This window comes from Pollachius pollachius, assembly GCF_949987615.1.
Source record: "Pollachius pollachius genome assembly, chromosome: 17".
Lineage (NCBI taxonomy): Eukaryota > Metazoa > Chordata > Actinopteri > Gadiformes > Gadidae > Pollachius > Pollachius pollachius.
In genome coordinates, this window is record NC_136950.1 from 6995472 (window position 1) to 7015583 (window position 20112).

At 42.3% G+C, this 20112-nt stretch overlaps 1 protein-coding gene across 7 annotated transcripts; it reads left to right on the forward strand.

Moving 5' to 3' along the window:
• The first annotated feature begins 9691 nt into the window (after nucleotides 1-9691).
• LOC307088980 (uncharacterized protein) lies at nucleotides 9692-19861 on the forward strand. 7 transcript variants are annotated; one of them, XM_079755061.1, is made up of 10 exons: nucleotides 9692-10884; nucleotides 12269-12452; nucleotides 14597-14831; nucleotides 14955-15228; nucleotides 15397-15487; nucleotides 15667-15923; nucleotides 16103-16169; nucleotides 16674-16957; nucleotides 18164-18227; nucleotides 18727-19861. In XM_079755061.1, exons 1-10 carry the CDS (start codon nucleotides 10615-10617, stop codon nucleotides 18873-18875), a joined length of 1875 nt encoding a protein of 624 aa, XP_079611187.1. In that variant the 5' UTR covers nucleotides 9692-10614; the 3' UTR covers nucleotides 18876-19861. The 7 variants fall into 7 exon arrangements, with proteins under 7 accessions (XP_079611187.1, XP_079611185.1, XP_079611186.1 ...); XM_079755059.1 differs by having other exon boundaries at nucleotides 18164-18223; XM_079755060.1 differs by having other exon boundaries at nucleotides 16106-16169; nucleotides 18164-18223.
• Nucleotides 19862-20112: the final 251 nt, after the last annotated feature.

Sequence of the window (20112 nt, forward strand, 5' to 3'; positions counted from 1 at the left end):
ACTATTTAGGCTATCTCTATATCTCTGTATCAAATCACTCCTTTAACATAGTTGTGCGTGTTTCCTGAATTGCCCTCTATTATTACTAGTCTTCAACGTCATTCTATAGCAATGTTTGTCCTCATGTTCCATTATTAAAACAATATTAGGGTTATACATGTAAACATTCAGAGAAACTTAACATATGAAGTTTCAAATGCTTGTTTTTGTATCCTGTCTACATCATTAACTCCAGAGTTCAGTTTCAATAACCTAACACTTGTATCAGTGTCATCCGTTACATTGACTTGAGCGTAAATATTGTGAAAGTTCAACCTCAAAACCACCAGTGAGAAGGACTACCCCATGAATTGGTGGCCGTCCGCGCCCGTTTTAACACTAAGATCATACTTTCAGGGATTATTTCTATAGTCTTTGACTTGAGAAATATCGTAGGAAAGTGATCGGTTACTCTAACCACGATGAAGAGAACTGATGTTCCTTTCTGAGCGCGAAGCGGGCAGTGAGTGGTGATTCATTTCATCCGCTCCTTGTCATTGATGACCGTTCCTTGCTCCCTAGTGGAGCCTGGAGGTGGGGAGCATGATCAGAGTGGTTAGATGTAGGCTAGATATTGTGGAAAATAACTTTGTTTTGTCGTTAATATTTTTATTTGACTTAGTAAGTACTATGCAGGCAGTCAAATAGGCTGTAGTGTAGGCTCTTGTAAACCGTTTGAAGTTACCTGCACTGCCGGTGTAAATGCTCAGGTGTAAATAATATATAAAATAATATTTCACTCATGATGTGATGCGAGTGACGGCCATATCGAGTAGTATAAATTGTTAATTCACTCTATGTGCAGGTTATCATATTGTAGACAGTATCAAGTCATTGGCACACGCTGAATCTTGAATGTCTGGACAATAACGGCACAATATAGCAGTAGCCTATGCACACGAATTTCCTGTGTTTAACACTTGGTAGGATTTTGAATAACAAATAAACAGAGAGGTCAGATGTGAGTTGAACTAAAGCAGTGGGGATTGAGTTGAACTCCGACAGGCGGGGTGGTACTTTCGTCAAAGGACCCCCGTGTCTCGCATAGAGATGTGGGAACTATTTAGGCTATCTCTATATCTCTGTTTCAAATCACTCCTTTAAAATAGTTCTACGTGTTTCCTGTATTGCCCTCTATGATTACTAGTTTTCAACGTCATTCTATAGCAATGTTTGTCCTCATGTTCCATTATTAAAACAATATTAGGGTTATGCATGTAAACATTCAGAGAAACTTAACATATGAAGTTTCAAATGCTTGTTTTTGTATCCTGTCTACATCATTAACTCCAGAGTTCAGTTTCAATAACCTAACACTTGTATCAGTGTCATCCGTTATATATTGACATGAGCGTAAATATTGTGAAAGTTCAACCTCACAACCACCAGTGAGAAGGACTACCCCATGAATTGGTGGCCATCCGCGCCCGTTTTAACACTAAGATCATACTTTCAGGGATCATTTCTATAGTCTTTGACTTGAGAAATATCGTAGGAAAGTGATCGGTTACTCTAGCCACGATGAAGAGAACTGATGTTCCTTTCTGAGCGCGAAGCGGGCAGTGAGTGGTGATTCATTTCATCCGCTCCTTGTCATTGACGACCGTTCCTTGCTCCCTAGTGGAGCCTGGAGGTGGGGAACATGATCGGAGTGGTTAGATGTAGGCTAGATGGTGTGAAAAATAACTTTGTTTTGTTGTTTATATTTTTATTTGACTTAGTAAGTACTATGCAGGCAGTCAAATAGGCTGTAGTGTAGGCTCTTGTAAACCGTTTGAAGTTACCTGCATTGACGGTGATTATAATATATGAAATAGTATTTCACTCATGGGATGTGAGTGATGGTCATATCAAGTAGTTTGAATTGTTAATTCACTCCATGTGCAGGTTATCATATTGTAGACAGTATCTAGTCATTTGCACACGCTGAATCTGGAATGTCTGTACAATAACGGCACAATATAGCATTAGCCCATGCACACGAATTTCCTGTGTTTAACACTTGGTAGGATTTTGAATAACAAATAAACAGAGAGGTCGGATGTGAGTTGAACTAAAGCAGTGGGGATTGAGTTGAATTCCGACAGGCGGGGTGGTACTTTCGTCAACGGACCCCCGTGTCTCGCAAAGAGATGTGGGAACTATTTAGGCTATCTCTATATCTCTGTATCAAATCACTCCTTTAACATAGTTGTGCGTATTTCCTGAACTGCCCTCTATTATTACTAGTCTTCAACGTCATTCTATAGCAATGTTTGTCCTCATGTTCCATTATTAAAACAATATTAGGGTTATACATGTAAACATTCAGAGAAACTTAACATATGAAGTTTCAAATGCTTGTTTTTGTATCCTGTCTACATCATTAACTCCAGAGTTCAGTTTCAATAACCTAACACTTGTATCAGTGTCATCCGTTACATTGACTTGAGCGTAAATATTGTGAAAGTTCAACCTCACAACCACCAGTGAGAAGGACTACCCCATGAATTGGTGGCCGTCCGCGCCCGTTTTAACACTAAGATCATACTTTCAGGGATCATTTCTATAGTCTTTGACTTGAGAAATATCGTAGGAAAGTGATCGGTTACTCTAGCCACGATGAAGAGAACTGATGTTCCTTTCTGAGCGCGAAGCGGGCAGTGAGTGGTGATTCATTTCATCCGCTCCTTGTCATTGATGACCGTTCCTTGCTCCATAGTCGAGCCTGGAGGTGGGGAACATGATCCGAGTGGTTAGATGTAGGCTAGATATTGTGCAAAATAACTTTGTTTTGTCGTTAATATTTTTATTTGACTTAGTAAGTACTATGCAGGCAGTCAAATAGGCTGTAGTGTAGGCTCTTGTAAACCGTTTGAAGTTACCTGCATTGCCGGTGATTATAATATATGAAATAATATTTCACTCACGGGATGTGAGTGATGGTCATATCAAGTAGTTTGAATTGTTAATTCACTCCATGTGCAGGTTATCATATTGTAGACAGTATCAAGTCATTTGCACACGCTGAATCTGGAATGTCTGTACAATAACGGCACAATATAGCATTAGCCCATGCACACGAATTTCCTGTGTTTAACACTTGGTAGGATTTTGAATAACAAATAAACAGAGAGGTCGGATGTGAGTTGAACTAAAGCAGTGGGGATTGAGTTGAATTCCGACAGGCGGGGTGGTACTTTCGTCAACGGACCCCCGTGTCTCGCAAAGAGATGTGGGAACTATTTAGGCTATCTCTATATCTCTGTATCAAATCACTCCTTTAACATAGTTGTGCGTATTTCCTGAACTGCCCTCTATTATTACTAGTCTTCAACGTCATTCTATAGCAATGTTTGTCCTCATGTTCCATTATTAAAACAATATTAGGGTTATACATGTAAACATTCAGAGAAACTTAACATATGAAGTTTCAAATGCTTGTTTTTGTATCCTGTCTACATCATTAACTCCAGAGTTCAGTTTCAATAACCTAACACTTGTATCAGTGTCATCCGTTACATTGACTTGAGCGTAAATATTGTGAAAGTTCAACCTCACAACCACCAGTGAGAAGGACTGACCCATGAATTGGTGGCCGTCCGCGCCCGTTTTAACACTAAGATCATACTTTCAGGGATCATTTCTATAGTCTTTGACTTGAGAAATATCGTAGGAAAGTGATCGGTTACTCTAGCCACGATGAAGAGAACTGATGTTCCTTTCTGAGCGCGAAGCGGGCAGTGAGTGGTGATTCATTTCATCCGCTCCTTGTCATTGACGACCGTTCCTTGCTCCATAGTCGAGCCTGGAGGTGGGGAACATGATCAGAGTGGTTAGATGTAGGCTAGATATTGTGCAAAATAACTTTGTTTTGTCGTTAATATTTTTATTTGACTTAGTAAGTACTATGCAGGCAGTCAAATAGGCTGTAGTGTAGGCTCTTGTAAACCGTTTGAAGTTACCTGCATTGCCGGTGATTATAATATATGAAATAATATTTCACTCACGGGATGTGAGTGATGGTCATATCAAGTAGTTTGAATTGTTAATTCACTCCATGTGCAGGTTATCATATTGTAGACAGTATCAAGTCATTTGCACACGCTGAATCTGGAATGTCTGTACAATAACGGCACAATATAGCATTAGCCTATGCACACGAATTTCCTGTGTTTAACACTTGGTAGGATTTTGAATAACAAATAAACAGAGAGGTCGGATGTGAGTTGAACTAAAGCAGTGGGGATTGAGTTGAATTCCGACAGGCGGGGTGGTACTTTCGTCAACGGACCCCCGTGTCTCGCAAAGAGATGTGGGAACTATTTAGGCTATCTCTATATCTCTGTATCAAATCACTCCTTTAACATAGTTGTGCGTGTTTCCTGAATTGCCCTCTATTATTACTAGTCTTCAACGTCATTCTATAGCAATGTTTGTCCTCATGTTCCATTACTAAAACAATATTAGGGTTATACATGTAAACATTCAGAGAAACTTAACATATGAAGTTTCAAATGCTTGTTTTTGTATCCTGTCTACATCATTAACTCCAGAGTTCAGTTTCAATAACCTAACACTTGTATCAGTGTCATCCGTTACATTGACTTGAGCGTAAATATTGTGAAAGTTCAACCTCACAACCACCAGTGAGAAGGATTACCCCATGAATTGGTGGCCGTCCGCGCCCGTTTTAACACTAAGATCATACTTTCAGGGATCATTTCTATAGTCTTTGACTTGAGAAATATCGTAGGAAAGTGATCGGTTACTCTAACCACGATGAAGAGAACTGATGTTCCTTTCTGAGCGCGAAGCGGGCAGTGAGTGGTGATTCATTTCATCCGCTCCTTGTCATTGACGACCGTTCCTTGCTCCATAGTCGAGCCTGGAGGTGGGGAACATGATCAGAGTGGTTAGATGTAGGCTAGATATTGTGGAAAATAACTTTGTTTTGTCGTTAATATTTTTATTTGACTTAGTAAGTACTATGCAGGCAGTCAAATAGGCTGTAGTGTAGGCTCTTGTAAACCGTTTGAAGTTACCTGCATTGCCGGTGATTATAATATATGAAATAATATTTCACTCATGGGATGTGAGTGATGGTCATATCAAGTAGTTTGAATTGTTAATTCACTCCATGTGCAGGTTATCATATTGTAGACAGTATCAAGTCATTTGCACACGCTGAATCTGGAATGTCTGTACAATAACGGCACAATATAGCATTAGCTTATGCACACGAATTTCCTGTGTTTAACACTTGGTAGGATTTTGAATAACAAATAAACAGAGAGGTCGGATGTGAGTTGAACTAAAGCAGTGGGGATTGAGTTGAATTCCGACAGGCGGGGTGGTACTTTCGTCAACGGACCCCCGTGTCTCGCAAAGAGATGTGGGAACTATTTAGGCTATCTCTATATCTCTGTATCAAATCACTCCTTTAACATAGTTGTGCGTGTTTCCTGAATTGCCCTCTATTATTACTAGTCTTCAACGTCATTCTATAGCAATGTTTGTCCTCATGTTCCATTACTAAAACAATATTAGGGTTATACATGTAAACATTCAGAGAAACTTAACATATGAAGTTTCAAATGCTTGTTTTTGTATCCTGTCTACATCATTAACTCCAGAGTTCAGTTTCAATAACCTAACACTTGTATCAGTGTCATCCGTTACATTGACTTGAGCGTAAATATTGTGAAAGTTCAACCTCACAACCACCAGTGAGAAGGATTACCCCATGAATTGGTGGCCGTCCGCGCCCGTTTTAACACTAAGATCATACTTTCAGGGATCATTTCTATAGTCTTTGACTTGAGAAATATCGTAGGAAAGTGATCGGTTACTCTAACCACGATGAAGAGAACTGATGTTCCTTTCTGAGCGCGAAGCGGGCAGTGAGTGGTGATTCATTTCATCCGCTCCTTGTCATTGACGACCGTTCCTTGCTCCATAGTCGAGCCTCGAGGTGGGGAACATGATCAGAGTGGTTAGATGTAGGCTAGATATTGTGGAAAATAACTTTGTTTTGTCGTTAATATTTTTATTTGACTTAGTAAGTACTATGCAGGCAGTCAAATAGGCTGTAGTGTAGGCTCTTGTAAACCGTTTGAAGTTACCTGCATTGCCGGTGATTATAATATATGAAATAATATTTCACTCATGGGATGTGAGTGATGGTCATATCAAGTAGTTTGAATTGTTAATTCACTCCATGTGCAGGTTATCATATTGTAGACAGTATCAAGTCATTTGCACACGCTGAATCTGGAATGTCTGTACAATAACGGCACAATATAGCATTAGCTTATGCACACGAATTTCCTGTGTTTAACACTTGGTAGGATTTTGAATAACAAATAAACAGAGAGGTCGGATGTGAGTTGAACTAAAGCAGTGGGGATTGAGTTGAATTCCGACAGGCGGGGTGGTACTTTCGTCAACGGACCCCCGTGTCTCGCAAAGAGATGTGGGAACTATTTAGGCTATCTCTATATCTCTGTATCAAATCACTCCTTTAACATAGTTGTGCGTGTTTCCTGAATTGCCCTCTATTATTACTAGTCTTCAACGTCATTCTATAGCAATGTTTGTCCTCATGTTCCATTATTAAAACAATATTAGGGTTATACATGTAAACATTCAGAGAAACTTAACATATGAAGTTTCAAATGCTTGGTTTTGTATCCTGTCTAGATCAGCGGTTTACAGTAGGTGATTCGCGCCTCCCCTCGGGGGCGCCAAAGAGCCACAGTGGAGGCGCGACACGCAACACGCAAAGAAAAGATACACATCTGTATGCAGCTCTATTGATATCGGTAATTGTGCGTGCTTGTATTAGTTTTAAAATGCATCGTTTCCTTGTCCCAAGTCACCAGAAGTCAGCATTAAGGGAGGAGAAAAAACGTAGGAAATATGATCCTGAATGCGTTTCTGGTTGTCGCTGGAGGGCGAGTTCCCCCAGATCTCCACAAAGGCTATGAAAGCCCTAATCCACTTCACCTCAACCTACTTGTGTGAGTGTGGGTTTTCCGCACTGACCCTGATTAAAAACAAATACAGATCAAGGTTGCAGGTGGAGGACGACTTGCGTTTATTTCTCTCTGCAGTGCAGCCCCGCATCGAACACCTCTGCCATCAAAAGCGAGGCGTTATTGTTATCACTGATATGGACGATTAAATTTAAGGTCAAAGTTGTCTCTTGAATGCATAAATTGGTTGGGCCATAGGATTGATGCTGCTTGTAGTGCAAATTATGTGAGTATGGCGCATTTAGTTTGTGGTTTAAATCTGTGGTTTTATGTGGCTGAAATCGTTAAGAAATTTGATGAAAATATGTTTGATCTCATAACATGCCGTTGTCGTTCATTGATCCGAAAGCTGTCCATTGTGCTGATTTCTTTCGAGACGCTGTGCATCTCCTTCAAATGTGCGCTTAAGGCCCAGACACACAGCGCCAATTTCAATTTCCAATTTCTAGATATTGTACAAAATTACTATTTGTTTTGTCGTTAGTATTTTTATTTTACCTAGTAAATATTATGCAGGCAATCAAATAGACTGATGTAGTGTAGGCTCTTGCAAACCGTTTGAAGTTACCTGCATTGTCGGTCTGAATGCTCAGGTGTAAATAATATATAAAATAATATTTCAATTATGTGATGGCCATATCAAGTAGTATAAATTGTTAATTCACTGTATGTGCAGGTTATCATATTGTTGACAGTATCAAGTCATTTGCACACGCTGAATCTGGAATGTCTGTACAATAACGGCACAATATAGCAGAAGCCTATGCACATGAATTTCCTGTGTTTAACGCTTGGTAGGATTTTGAATAACATAAATAAACAGAGAGTTCGGATGTGAGTTGAACTAAAGCAGTGGGGATTGAGTTGAATTCCGACAGGCGGGGTGGTACTTTCGTCAACGGGCCCCCGTGTCTTGCAAAGAGATGTAGGAACTATTTATCTCTATATCTCTTTATAATATCACTCCTTTAACGTTGTTGTGCGTATTTCCTGTATTGCCCTTTCAACGTAATTCTATAGCGATGTTTGTCCTCATGTTCCATTATTAAAACAATACTGCATTTCCTGCAGAAAATGCGGTGAGTGCTGTAGTACAAAGTGAGGTTGAAAATATTTTTTAATAAAGCCATATAGATTATGACATAAAGAAACGTTAAATGGCTTAAATCAAGTGAAGGGATTTGAACAAAATTTCAAAAGTCTTAATGGAGTAAAGAATGTAAACATGCACACCATTTAAGAAAATGGAAATGTTTGGAAACAAATAAAGTGACCGCTGAATGAAAAGCGCAAAGCATTGCTAAAAATGCAGTAATGTAAAATGATTTGAACTGAAGAATCTGCAAGGTCAAATGTATTGCCCTGCACTGCTGCGTGTGTGTGTGTGTGTGTGTGTGTGTGTGTGTGTGTGTGTGTGTGTGTGTGTGTGTGTGTGTGTGTGTGTGTGTGTGTGTGTGTGTGTGTGTGTGTGTGTGTGTGTGTGTGTGTGTGTGTGTGTGTATCATATAGTGCATAGTGTCGTCAACGACATGGAGAGCTCCGGCGACTCAGTCTTCCGCAGACCCTCCAATCATCGCGTAGAAGCCCAGCGTCCAGGCCATCCTCCTCGTCCATTCACCCCCCGAGACGCTGAGCGTCTAGCCTGGCTTCGCCCGCCTAAGTTCTTCCGCTCAATTTTAATTTCCCTTCAGTGCAAATGAAATGAAGTACGACAGTCTGGTAGGACCAGGTTACTGAGCGTCCGTGAGAGGGACATAATCGCACCATTATCCAATGACCGTCGACTTTCGAAGCACTAAAATCAGCTGTTCCATGCAGCCTCATTGTAGTCGATGGAAGCGCGCTTCAACCGCGCGTCTTTAGTAGGTCCATGGCTTCAACAAGCATATGCACTGTGACGCTACGGGAACGGATGGAGAAGGAAATCGAGTCAGTCGACCTGCGATAAGCAGATGAATCTGAACGAACTCGTCTTCGAGATGGACGTGTTCTGACGCATTTTTAGTCAATGAAATGTTAAAACCACAGTATTTGACCATTTACTTTTTTAAATGATAGGGGAAGCCGAGCTTCCCTTGCAGTAGTAGAGAAATCGCCACTCTCTCTCTCTGATTGAAAGCCATTAAGACCGTTTGCATTTGTATTGCCATTGTAGAAATGAAGTCTGATACTTCATGACAGATATTTATGGGGAAAATATGTTTTTAATAATGATGTGTAGAGCAATACGGGAATGACCAGACGGGAGCCCAGGTTATAGGAGTTTGCAACTCTTGTGGCCCATATAGCACCCTGAGAGTTAACTTTATTAAAACAATCCCCAAACACAAGAAACACACATATCAACCACAACTACGACTGCTGCGGTGGCGGTGACGCCGAACCTCCCAGGATCCGTTGCGGCACTTGGCGACCACGGCCGTGATCGTCACATTAATATAATAATATGATATTATTTATCAATATATATTACATCGGATTGACTTATATGTAACAAAAATCAAATCATGTGTTTGTGATGATGACAGTTCCTGATTGTTGTGTAATTTGATTGGTTGATTCCTATTGTAACTTCCTGTTAAGGGGCAGAACGGAAGTATCAGCACGTTGTGGTTGTTTTGATGCTATGTTGGGAGCGCTGAAATAAAGTGGATGGTTCCGTTCCGTGAACGGAGTTTTCTGATTCTTTCTTTGGATAATACCCAATTATAGGCGACAGTTAAACCCTCGGTTACACTCATTGGAACTCACTGGAAGCTTATCGGGCTCTTGTAGGGAATGTTGCCCTTTTAAACATTTTTTTTTTTTACTATTGCTTGGGTATAGATTTTATTATTAATCTATCTGTGCTAATTATCCTTGCACAGATAGAGTCGGTTTATCCATAGCTTGTCGAGACGGAAGACGTTCAGGCTGGGTGCAGAGACAACTTATTCTGTGAGGGAGCTCCATTGGTCTACCACTCTGTCAGCGAAGCTATGGGCTCGTTGTGCTGTTCTGCAGTATCGTTTCTCCAGTTTTATGTCCGCGGTTTCTTCCTTGTACAAGTCTAAGGGGTTCATGGTTTGGAGTGTCCACGCCGATCAGAATCTTGTACGTCTCAATCATGTCCCCACGGCTACGCCTGCAGAATAGGGACGGCAGATTCAGCGATCTGATCTTCTCCCCATAGGGTTGGTTCCTCAGTTGTTTTTTTTAAATGGTCCACAACAAAGTCCATTATGTTAAAGGGCCTAGTATGCTTTTCTTTTTTTCTTCTTCTCCTATTGCGCTTTACATGTGTATGTGCGTGCAAATGGTTGGCAAAGCTACATTACCACAAAGTTGCCATAAGGGGGAGTAAATTAATTCAGCAAATAACAGTTACTGCGCTGCCTAGAAACGGCTCGTTGGGAATTCCATCCGCGGCTTTCTTTTAGTTCCGGTACGAGGTGACGTAAGGTTGTACTTTTGCTGGGATTCAATGGCATAGATATAATGGGAGCGCGCCATCAGATGATTCACAATCAGTAAGATGAACAGTTTGATTTAGCTACTCTCGGCTAGTATTTGTTTAACAATGGTAAGAAGGTGTTTTCTTCGTTGTGAAGGGACATCTCCCTTGTATGCGTTGCCAAAGGCAGAGCCTTCACGTAGCCGTTGGCTAGATTTAATTTTTAACCCTATTCCCCCGACTTTACCGAACCTTTTTCTGTGTCGCCGCCACTTCACGGATGACTGCTTCAGCAACCTGCGTTTGTTCAGCGCTGGATTCGCGAAGCTGCTAACTCTGAGGGAAGATGCTGTTCCAACACTGTGTGGCCCAATGGGTGAAGATGTCTCTCAACATGTAAGTAAACTGATAATAAAAAAAGTGGCTCTGTTGTGTTTGATCCAGATGCCTCGGACACAAGCCTTCCCAGTTGTCATTTCCGGTCTCGGAGCACTTATAGCGTCCCCGTTCGACTTTGTGATTGTGTCATGAAATTTGCTAGTCGTTGTTTATTGTTAGCTATATTAGCCTCTTTAGCAAACCAGCTCGAAAACAAACAACACAACTTTACAATGCATTGCACGTACAGCAAGACCGTGCAATGCATAAATTGGTGACGGGAATAAAGTAGCAATGTAATCAAGCGTGTAAGAGCATTTAAAATCAACATTAAAATGACCACAAATGGACATCTTTGGTACAAATACAAAGAAAATAAATCTCTTCACGGGCGCAGCCCTTTTTCTCTTCGTCGAGATGACAAAAAGGGGGCGTGCCTCCGAGAAATGCTGCAAGAAAGCTGGGAGATTTCCTGACTTCCGACTCATGTTAGTTGGTTAGTTGGGGGAATGCTAATGTTAGTTGGGGTAATTAACCCTACCATTTATCCACTAGTTTGTTGTCTGAGTTTAGCACAGGGATCATTTATCTTCACTAATGACGCTGCTAAATCTCAAAACCAAGTTCACTGCTCTGGCAGTGAGGCTAGCTAGATGCTACCCTGTTGAAGTAAAATAATTCAGTCTGTAGCTAGCTGCTAGTCTTGTCGCGAGGCTTGTTAATCTTCCACAAACTTTTAGGGGGATCTCAAACTAAAATTCTAAACTGTCTAAATGAGAGCTAGCCTAATGCTGCAATCTATTTGTATGGTACACCATCCTTGCGAGTTGCAAGTGGAGAAATCTCCCAGCTTTCTGGCGGCCTTTCACGGAGGAACACCCCCTTCGCGTCGGTCCCACTCGGAATTCTGAGAGTAGACCAAGTTCAGTGAGTCTGACCGTACGGCTCGACATCCAAAATGGCTGCACCCGTAAAGAGATTTATCTGTTTTTGTACCACGTTGGTCATTTTAATGTTGATTTTAAATGCTCTTACAAACGTGATTTCATTGCTACTTTATTCCGGTCACCAATTGATGCATTGCTGTGCGTGCAATACAATGTAAAGTTGTGTTGTTTGTTTTCGAGCTGGTTTGCTTAAGAGGCTAATGTAGCTTACAATAATAACGACTAGCCAATGAGAAAATGGAACGCTATAAGTACTGCAAGCCAGGAAATTACGTCACGTTGTCGATAGAGCAGGTCGGGCGTACTGGTCTACCATACAAGTGATTTGCAGCATTAGCTGTGTGAGGTGTTTCTATTAGGCGGGTTAAATGGTCACAGTTCCTGTTTCAGAGGTTAATTGTAAGTTTGTATTGTGTAAAATAATTTTCGTCGTGATTTATGTGTGATAATTTCAGCAGGACTGCAGTGCCTATTATCGCCCCTTCCAACACGTTGGATGCCAGACCGACTCGCCTCCGATTATATCGGCGGGAACCCAAACAATCACGTCTGCGGGAATACAAACTGCACAGTTGAAGTCGACATCAGTCGGCACACAGTTTTCCATGGGATTGCTAAAGACACGCGTAAGACGCAAAGGTATGTACTAGGGATCGACCGATATAGATTTTTTTGAGCCGATACAATACCGATTTTCAGCTTTAGCCGATAACCGATTCGCCGACACCGATTTTCTTGAGGCGATATTTTGAGCCGATACTACCCTGGAAATCCAGAGTTCTCGCGAGAGCACAATTTAAATTTGCTCAGCGAGTCACTCTGGGAATGAGCAATATACTCATGTATATTCTGGGCCTCCCCTGGCCCAGAACATGAATCAATCACATCGATGTATCAATATAGGCGGGCCAAAAGTGTTGGGTAGAGATGTTGCTGCGTTGTTTCCACAGAGACAAAGCAGTGATATTATCATGAGCATGACGTTGAAAGATGGGGCGATCTACGAGAGAGATGCAGAGGAACTGTCCTCACAATGCTTTTGTCGGGATTAAAAACAAGTGGCCGGCAAAATAAAGAATATGATGGAGTTTTTGCACTTGTAAATAGTTAATCGCGTTTGTAGCCTACACTCAGACGTGAACTCATTCTTGCATGCGGGTGTCTTCATTCATAAAAAAATAAAGACATTCGGGAATATGCAAATTATTCTAAAGAGGCCTAGACTCTGTGCGCAGCCCCGCCTTCTCCATTGAACCAAGAAAGCCCTCGCCGTGACGAACGGGGGATTTTACCCCTCGGTTTTACACAGGAAACTTGAGATAAGACAGTGAAATCGCCGGGCGTGCCAAGCTTCGACCGAACTGGCTTGGCAGTGTAGGAAGGCCTTATGCTGGAGAGAGGGCAGTAGTGCGCACCTAAAAAAGCAGCCAACCAACACTTCACACAACACAAACACACCATGGCGGGTGCTGACTGACCACACACACACACACACACACACACACACACACACACACACACACACACACACACACACACACACACACACACACACACACACACACACCACGGCGGGTGCTGATTGACTGCGCGCACACACGCACACGCACATATACACACACCATGGCGGGTGCTGACTGACTGCGCACACGCACAAACCTCCGTTCCTAGCCTACTCACCGCTAGAAGAGCTGTAGGCGAAGTAGCCTCATCAGAGACTCTACTTGCGTTAAACGGCAAAGTCTCAGAGCTTGGCGTCTTAAATCTTTTGTGGACTTTTGTCAACAGCTCCTGCCTTTCTCTGCGTGCAGTGTCACACAAAAATACGTTATGTTGGGTCGCCATGGTTGTTGTATATAGGCCATAGAGGGGGGTTCCGTTTCATTTAATATTGCATAGTTTCCAATAACTCCCGCTCAGCCCCTCGCAGCGTGACCGTGGATTAGTAGCAGGATTTGATACATTTAAATTCAAAAACGGTTGTGAAAGAAAAAAAAGTTCACTGTATCTGCCCCTTTACCTTTAAGCTAACAGATATAGATATTCGATATTCTATTTTTAAAAAATTAAAAATAAAAAAAATAATAATATTATATAACTGCAGAACATTCTGGCGGGCCAGATATTATGTCTTGTGGGCCAGTAATGGCCCGCGGGCTGCTAGTTGCCAACCCCTGCCCTACGGCTTTCTAGATGTGGGTCTGGATTTCCAGGCTAAGCCTCCCTCAATTTACATCATAAAAATGACACAATGATGATAACAAATGTTACAATGTCTCAATTTAAAAAAAAAAAGGAACATTTATTGAACTGTCTGTAAATCATGCCAAAAAAGTAAAATAAAGTCGGCCGATACACGTAAAAAACGCAAATATCAGCCAGCCGATACATCGGTCGATCACTAGTATGTACCCACTGAGAGTGTCTTAGTGTCTTAGTATTTCATACTAAACTTTGTGTAAGCATCTTTTTGCTGTGTCCTGGGATGGTGTATTTTTTTCTCTTTTCTTGGCTTACCTAGAATCTGCTGTCCAGTATTCTATTTGTTGTCCCTCTCTTGCTGTCTGTGTTCCTAGAATATGGGCTACACATCAATTAATTTATCACAGAATTACTTTCTACTAACGATGCGATAAAAAACATCTGCTAAATAACATCATAACCATAACCAAGTAGGATATGTTTTGTTTGCAAATCTGCAGTGTTACTCCAGTACCAAGGACAAAACATCAGCTAAATTATTATTTCAAGTTTCTAATACGATTTGTTCCTGTTATTTGTAGCCATGCAGACACAGGTGTCTCCTGTCAGTGCAGACTTCGGAACAACCTCTAATTTGCCAGACTCGCCGCTGACTTCTACGTCAATAAAGGGCCCAGGCTGGCGACCTAGCAAGAGGCCACGGTTTGAGTTGGAGGAAGAGGAGGAGAGTGACTCCTCAATTGAATCACATAAGGAGCCGCTGGACTCTACATACAACTCTGGAGACTCCGTTCTTACAGAGGAATCTGACGTCTCGTAAGTTTTTAGTATTGGCTGCATTGTACCAAAAGCAGTATTGGCTAGGGATTGGTAGTATGGCTACGAGTAATACAGTATTTCTAATAGTATTCTGCCTTATGTTTTTTTGCCTTATGTTAGGTTGGAGACACAGCCCAAACAGAATGAGGCTAAGTATATTGTCCTTGAAAGCTGCCTCAAACAGCTGTTTGAAAACTGTCCCACGTGTAAAGGAGGCTGTGATCTTCAACAGCGAAGGATTGGTACCTATGTGGCTTTCACGCAGCGATGTCTAAACTGCAGCTACTTCAGACAGTGGGAGAGTCAGCCCATGGTTGGAATTACCCCCGTTGCCAACCTGCAACTTTCGGCTGCTACCTACTTTACAGGGTCCTCCTTCACCCATCTACAAAATGTAAACATTTTACCATTATGTGAAACTCACTAGATATGGACTTTTCTTAAACACAGCTTATGTCCCTTTCATGTAAAGGTGTGTGAGGCCATGCGACTCGAGATATTTCAGTATGACACCTTCAGGAGGCATGCAAGGAATAACATGCAACCGTCTATTGTTCACAAGTGGAAGATGGATCAGCAGCGTCATTTCCAGCAACAAATGCGCCTTCGTGGGTCAGTTGCAGTGGGAGACGAAATGAGGGCAGATTCTCAAGGTTTGTAGGAACGTGAAAGTCTGACAACTGAATTATTAGTCTGCATTCTGAATCATATGATGTCCCTTGAACATACACATACATTTAAATAGTTTATTTCACGTGTAAAAATACACACTGTCTCCTTTTGTGCAAATAATGTATTGAAACAATTACTTTTGACTAATTACCCTCTGCAGAAGACTGCGATGACTCTGTAGACCACAGCACACAGGCTCTGCATGTGGACGCCCCTGGCTCCTCCCACATGTCCAGTCACAACGGGGAGCTGCGGATCCTGAGTGTCTACGGAAAAGGGGAGGGCCCACTGGCAGTGGACGGCCATGACACCCTCTTCACCGTGTCTGGAGTGGAGGCCCTGTCTGCAGACCACAGCGCAGCTAAGAGCCTGGAGCGCGGCGAGCGGCTGGTCCACCGCGAGGAGCTGACTGTGCAGGTTGGAAATCATCTTCTCATTCACCATCCAAAAGAGAGGCTTCCTCTGTTACAACTCCAGCACACACACATAGAAAGCACACGCCCTCATGATTCAATGTGTCGTTAGTGGGGATTGACAACTATTCTGTGCAAATGTAAGAATATGTCTTGTGTATGTTTCCTTCTTTATGTGGAAAGCAGCAGACCCCAGACACCATTTTAATCAAGGTTGAAAAGGATATTGGTGGAGACATGCCCACTGTAGGTTAGTAATACACATTGCAAATATGCAAGCAAACAACCTGGATCAACTGAGCATGTACTAGATTCTACCTGCGCTAAAAAAAACTGGTCCTCTTTTGAAAAGCATCATGACCAGAGCCCTGCTAAAACACAAGGACTACTTATACAGTTTATAGTAGAATGATTTGCATCTTCTTCATGAGAGACAGGTGTCAGGAATGCCGAGATCAGCTTTGATTCCCAATTTAACTACAGTAATTGTAAAACAGATGATAGGAAGCAACAGATGACCTGGGTTGTGTCTTTATGACCTCACGTAGCGGTGCCTTCTCAGCTGAAGCCTCTGTCCCTTGACCACCCCAAGGGGGACAAGGAAAAGGTATAATCAGCAAATAGAAGTTAGAAAGGATGTCAAAATATAATTCTTCCAATACACAAGTGTGTACAACGTACATACTGTATCCCTTTGTGCAAGTAATGAATTAATACAATTACTTTCTCTCTGTCTTTGTATTTCTCTCTGCAGAAGACTACGATGACTTTGGAGACCGCAGCACACAGCGCGGCGCAACCTCAGAGAGTCTGCATGTGGACGCCCCTGGCTCCTCCCACATGTCCAGTCACAACGGGCAGCTGCGGATCCTGAGTGTCTACGGAAAAGGGGAGGGCCCACTGGCGGTGGACGGCCATGACACCCTCTTCACCGCGGCTGAAGTGGAGGCCCTGAGCTCGCTGTCTGCAGACCACAGCGCGGCTAAGAGCCTGGAGCGCGGCGAGCTGCTGGTCCACTGCGAGGAGCTGACTGTGCAGGTTGGAAATCATCTTCTCATTCACCATCCAAAAGAAAGGCTTCCTCTGTTAGAACTCCAGCACACAGCCATGTGTGCTGGTTACTGTGGTCCAGTTACTCACAGGGATGCCTAATTGATGCTACCTCCCAAGCATAAAATCAGAATATTTTAAGAAACATCTTTATTAGTAGACATTCTTAACATTCTGCGAATTGAAACCTTTGTTCACAAGGTCAACAAGTAGCCTAGGCTTAACATAGGCTTCCTATTCGAAATAAAACGGTGACCTAAATCAGATAGACAGTTAACTGGTCTAATAAAAAAGAAAGAAAGTTGTCTCTACGTTGGCACCTGGAAAGCTTGTGCTGCATCTTTGCGCAAGTGATGTCTTTTATATGATATAGCCTACTCTATAAATTACAAAAGTATATTCGCCATCTTTATGTTAACCGACCCGATTCTCATTAAAAAAAAAATTGGTGACTCGCAAACGCTCAATTTGGATCAACCCGTGTATCACTGATACATGCACACGCACTGACAGCTGATTCGCCCGCTCCTCATGTCCACGCGCAATGCTTGAGGCATATCAGAGGAAAACCCGAAGCAGCGGGATATTTGGCACCGAGACGTTGTTGAATGCTGTTTCATTATTTTAGTTAGTCGCCTTTTTGTACCTTTAGTAGTTTCTGATATGTAATCGTAGTATTTCTATTGGTACATTATACTATCTATTTTGTTTTACAAAAAAAGTTAAATACAAGAACAGGTTGATATTGGAAGGTAGGTCTTGAGTTCAGTATTTGAAATAAAAACCTCCAGCTTTAGTTGTTTTTTGCAATTGATTCATTGAACGTCCCAGAATCTAAAGATTGCCAGTAAAATAGGCGAAAATTCTGGTAAAAACAAAACTTTAACATCAATTCAAGAGTAATCAAGAGTAATTCTCAACATGAAACTTAAAAGACAGGCGGCTTCAGAAAGTGTGTGTTTGAACGCCGCCCACTGCACACTTTGAGTAAACCCTGATGACCGACTCCACCGACCGCGGCACGCTGACACTCGATTCCCCCACCAGCGCCAGGGGGGCACCACACATTGATACCTCCGGGAAACTCTGACACACCTTTTATGATTAAATGTGTCAATAGTTGGGATTGACAACTATTCTGTGAAAATGAAAGAATATGTCTTGTGTGTGTTTCCTTCTTTATGTGGAAAGCAGCAGACCCCAGACACCGTTTTAATCAAGATTGAAGAGGATATTGGTGGAGGCATGTCTGCTGTAGGTAAGTAATATACATATATGCAAGCAAACGACCTAGATCAACTGAGAATGTACTAGATTCTACCTGCGCTAAAAAAAACTGGTCCTCTTTTGAAAAGCATCATGACCAGAGCCCTGCTAAAACACAAGGACTACTTATACAGTTTATAGTAAAATGATTTACATCTTCTTCATGAGAGACAGGTGTCAGGAATGCCAAAATCAGATCTGATTCCCAATTTAACTACAGTATTGGTAAAACAGGTGATAGGAAGAAACAGATGACCTGGGTTGTGTCTTTATAACCTCACGTAGCGTTGCTTTTTCAGCTGAAGCCTCTGTCCCTTGACCACCCCAAGGGGGACAAGGAAAAGGCATAATCAGCAAATAGAAGTTAGAAAGGATGTCAAAATATAATTCTTCCAATACACAAGTGTGTACAACGTACATGCTGTATCCCTTTGTGCAAATAATGAATTAATAAAATTTCTTTCTGTCCGTCTTTGTTTTCCTCTCTGCAGAAGACTGCGATGACTTTGGAGACCGCAACCTCAGCGAGTCTGCATGTGGACGTCCCTGGCTCCTCCCACATGTCCAGTCACAACGGGGAGCTGCGGATCCTGAGCGTCCACGGAAAAGGGGAGGGCCTACTGGCGGTGGACGGCCATGACACCCTCCTCACTGCGTCCGGCGAGGAGGCCTTGTGTGTTGTGAGCGGCTCGCTCACCCCGAGGGCCGGCCTTGTGTGTTGGCTGGCGAGGGTTTTCCCGACAATACCAAGATGACCATCCATATGCTTACCCACACCAGCAAGAAGCCGTACGGGTGCGACCAATGCATGAGGCGCTTCAGTCAGAGCTCCAACCTGAAGAAACGCATGAGGACTCACTCCGGGGAGAAGCCCTAGAGCTGTGACCAATGCATGAAGCGCTTCAGTACATGCTACAACCTGCAGTTCCACATGAGGACTCACTCCGGGGAGAAGCCCTACGGGTATGAACAATGCATGAAGCGCTTCGGACAGAACTCTGTCCTAAAGAGCCACATGAGGACCTCTGAGTGGTAAAAAGTTTTCAAATTTGTCAGACCTTTAGTTATCCTTCTAACTTAGCTATTTGCCATTGGGACCCATAATGTCCATCAGTATAGATTTTGCTGTACAGTGTACATATTGTAAAAGACACTTGTTGGTGGTTCATATGTGGTTAACACGTCAGATATGAAAGGGTAGTTAAACCCTTATTTTGGAATTTATGTCCTGGAGATTTAAAATAAATGCTGATATAAGGAAGGAAAAAGTAATATAGGGTAGTGCTATTGCGCTATCCACTTTTGCCGATGTAATGCTGCACATTTCCCCGCTGTTGACTTATTCAAGGAATATTTTCTTATGTTCATCTTATCTCATAACTGGTGAATATGGCGGAGTTTCCTCCTTCCTAGCCAAAGTTAATGGTGGATACACATTCTTTCAGACTGCATTTTCAACCTTCTAAACCCATCCGCTGTTTTAATTTATTATACTTCAGATCATACCCAAGAACCTTGATGAATATGGAGAGCGGTTTCCTCTTTCCTAGCTAACGTTAATAGGGGATACACGTTCTTTCAGACTGCATTTCAACCTCCTACAAATGTTTGTAGGCCTGTGACTCTCTGAAATCTACATTTGTTATTGTCATAATAATAAAGATGCTTTGTGGACATCTCGAATATTTGAGGTTTTTCAGAGAGGAAACATGTTCGTGGTGGGTGAGGCTGCCTCCCACTGAAGGAGCTGCCCAGTGCGGTCAGTGTGTTGTGCATGCATGCTTGGGACAAGTTCCCGAGCAGGATAGCCTGGCCATAATTCCCCCGTCTCCCACCCCCTCCACTTGGTCAATTGGGCCTCCAAAGGGTTATCAGGT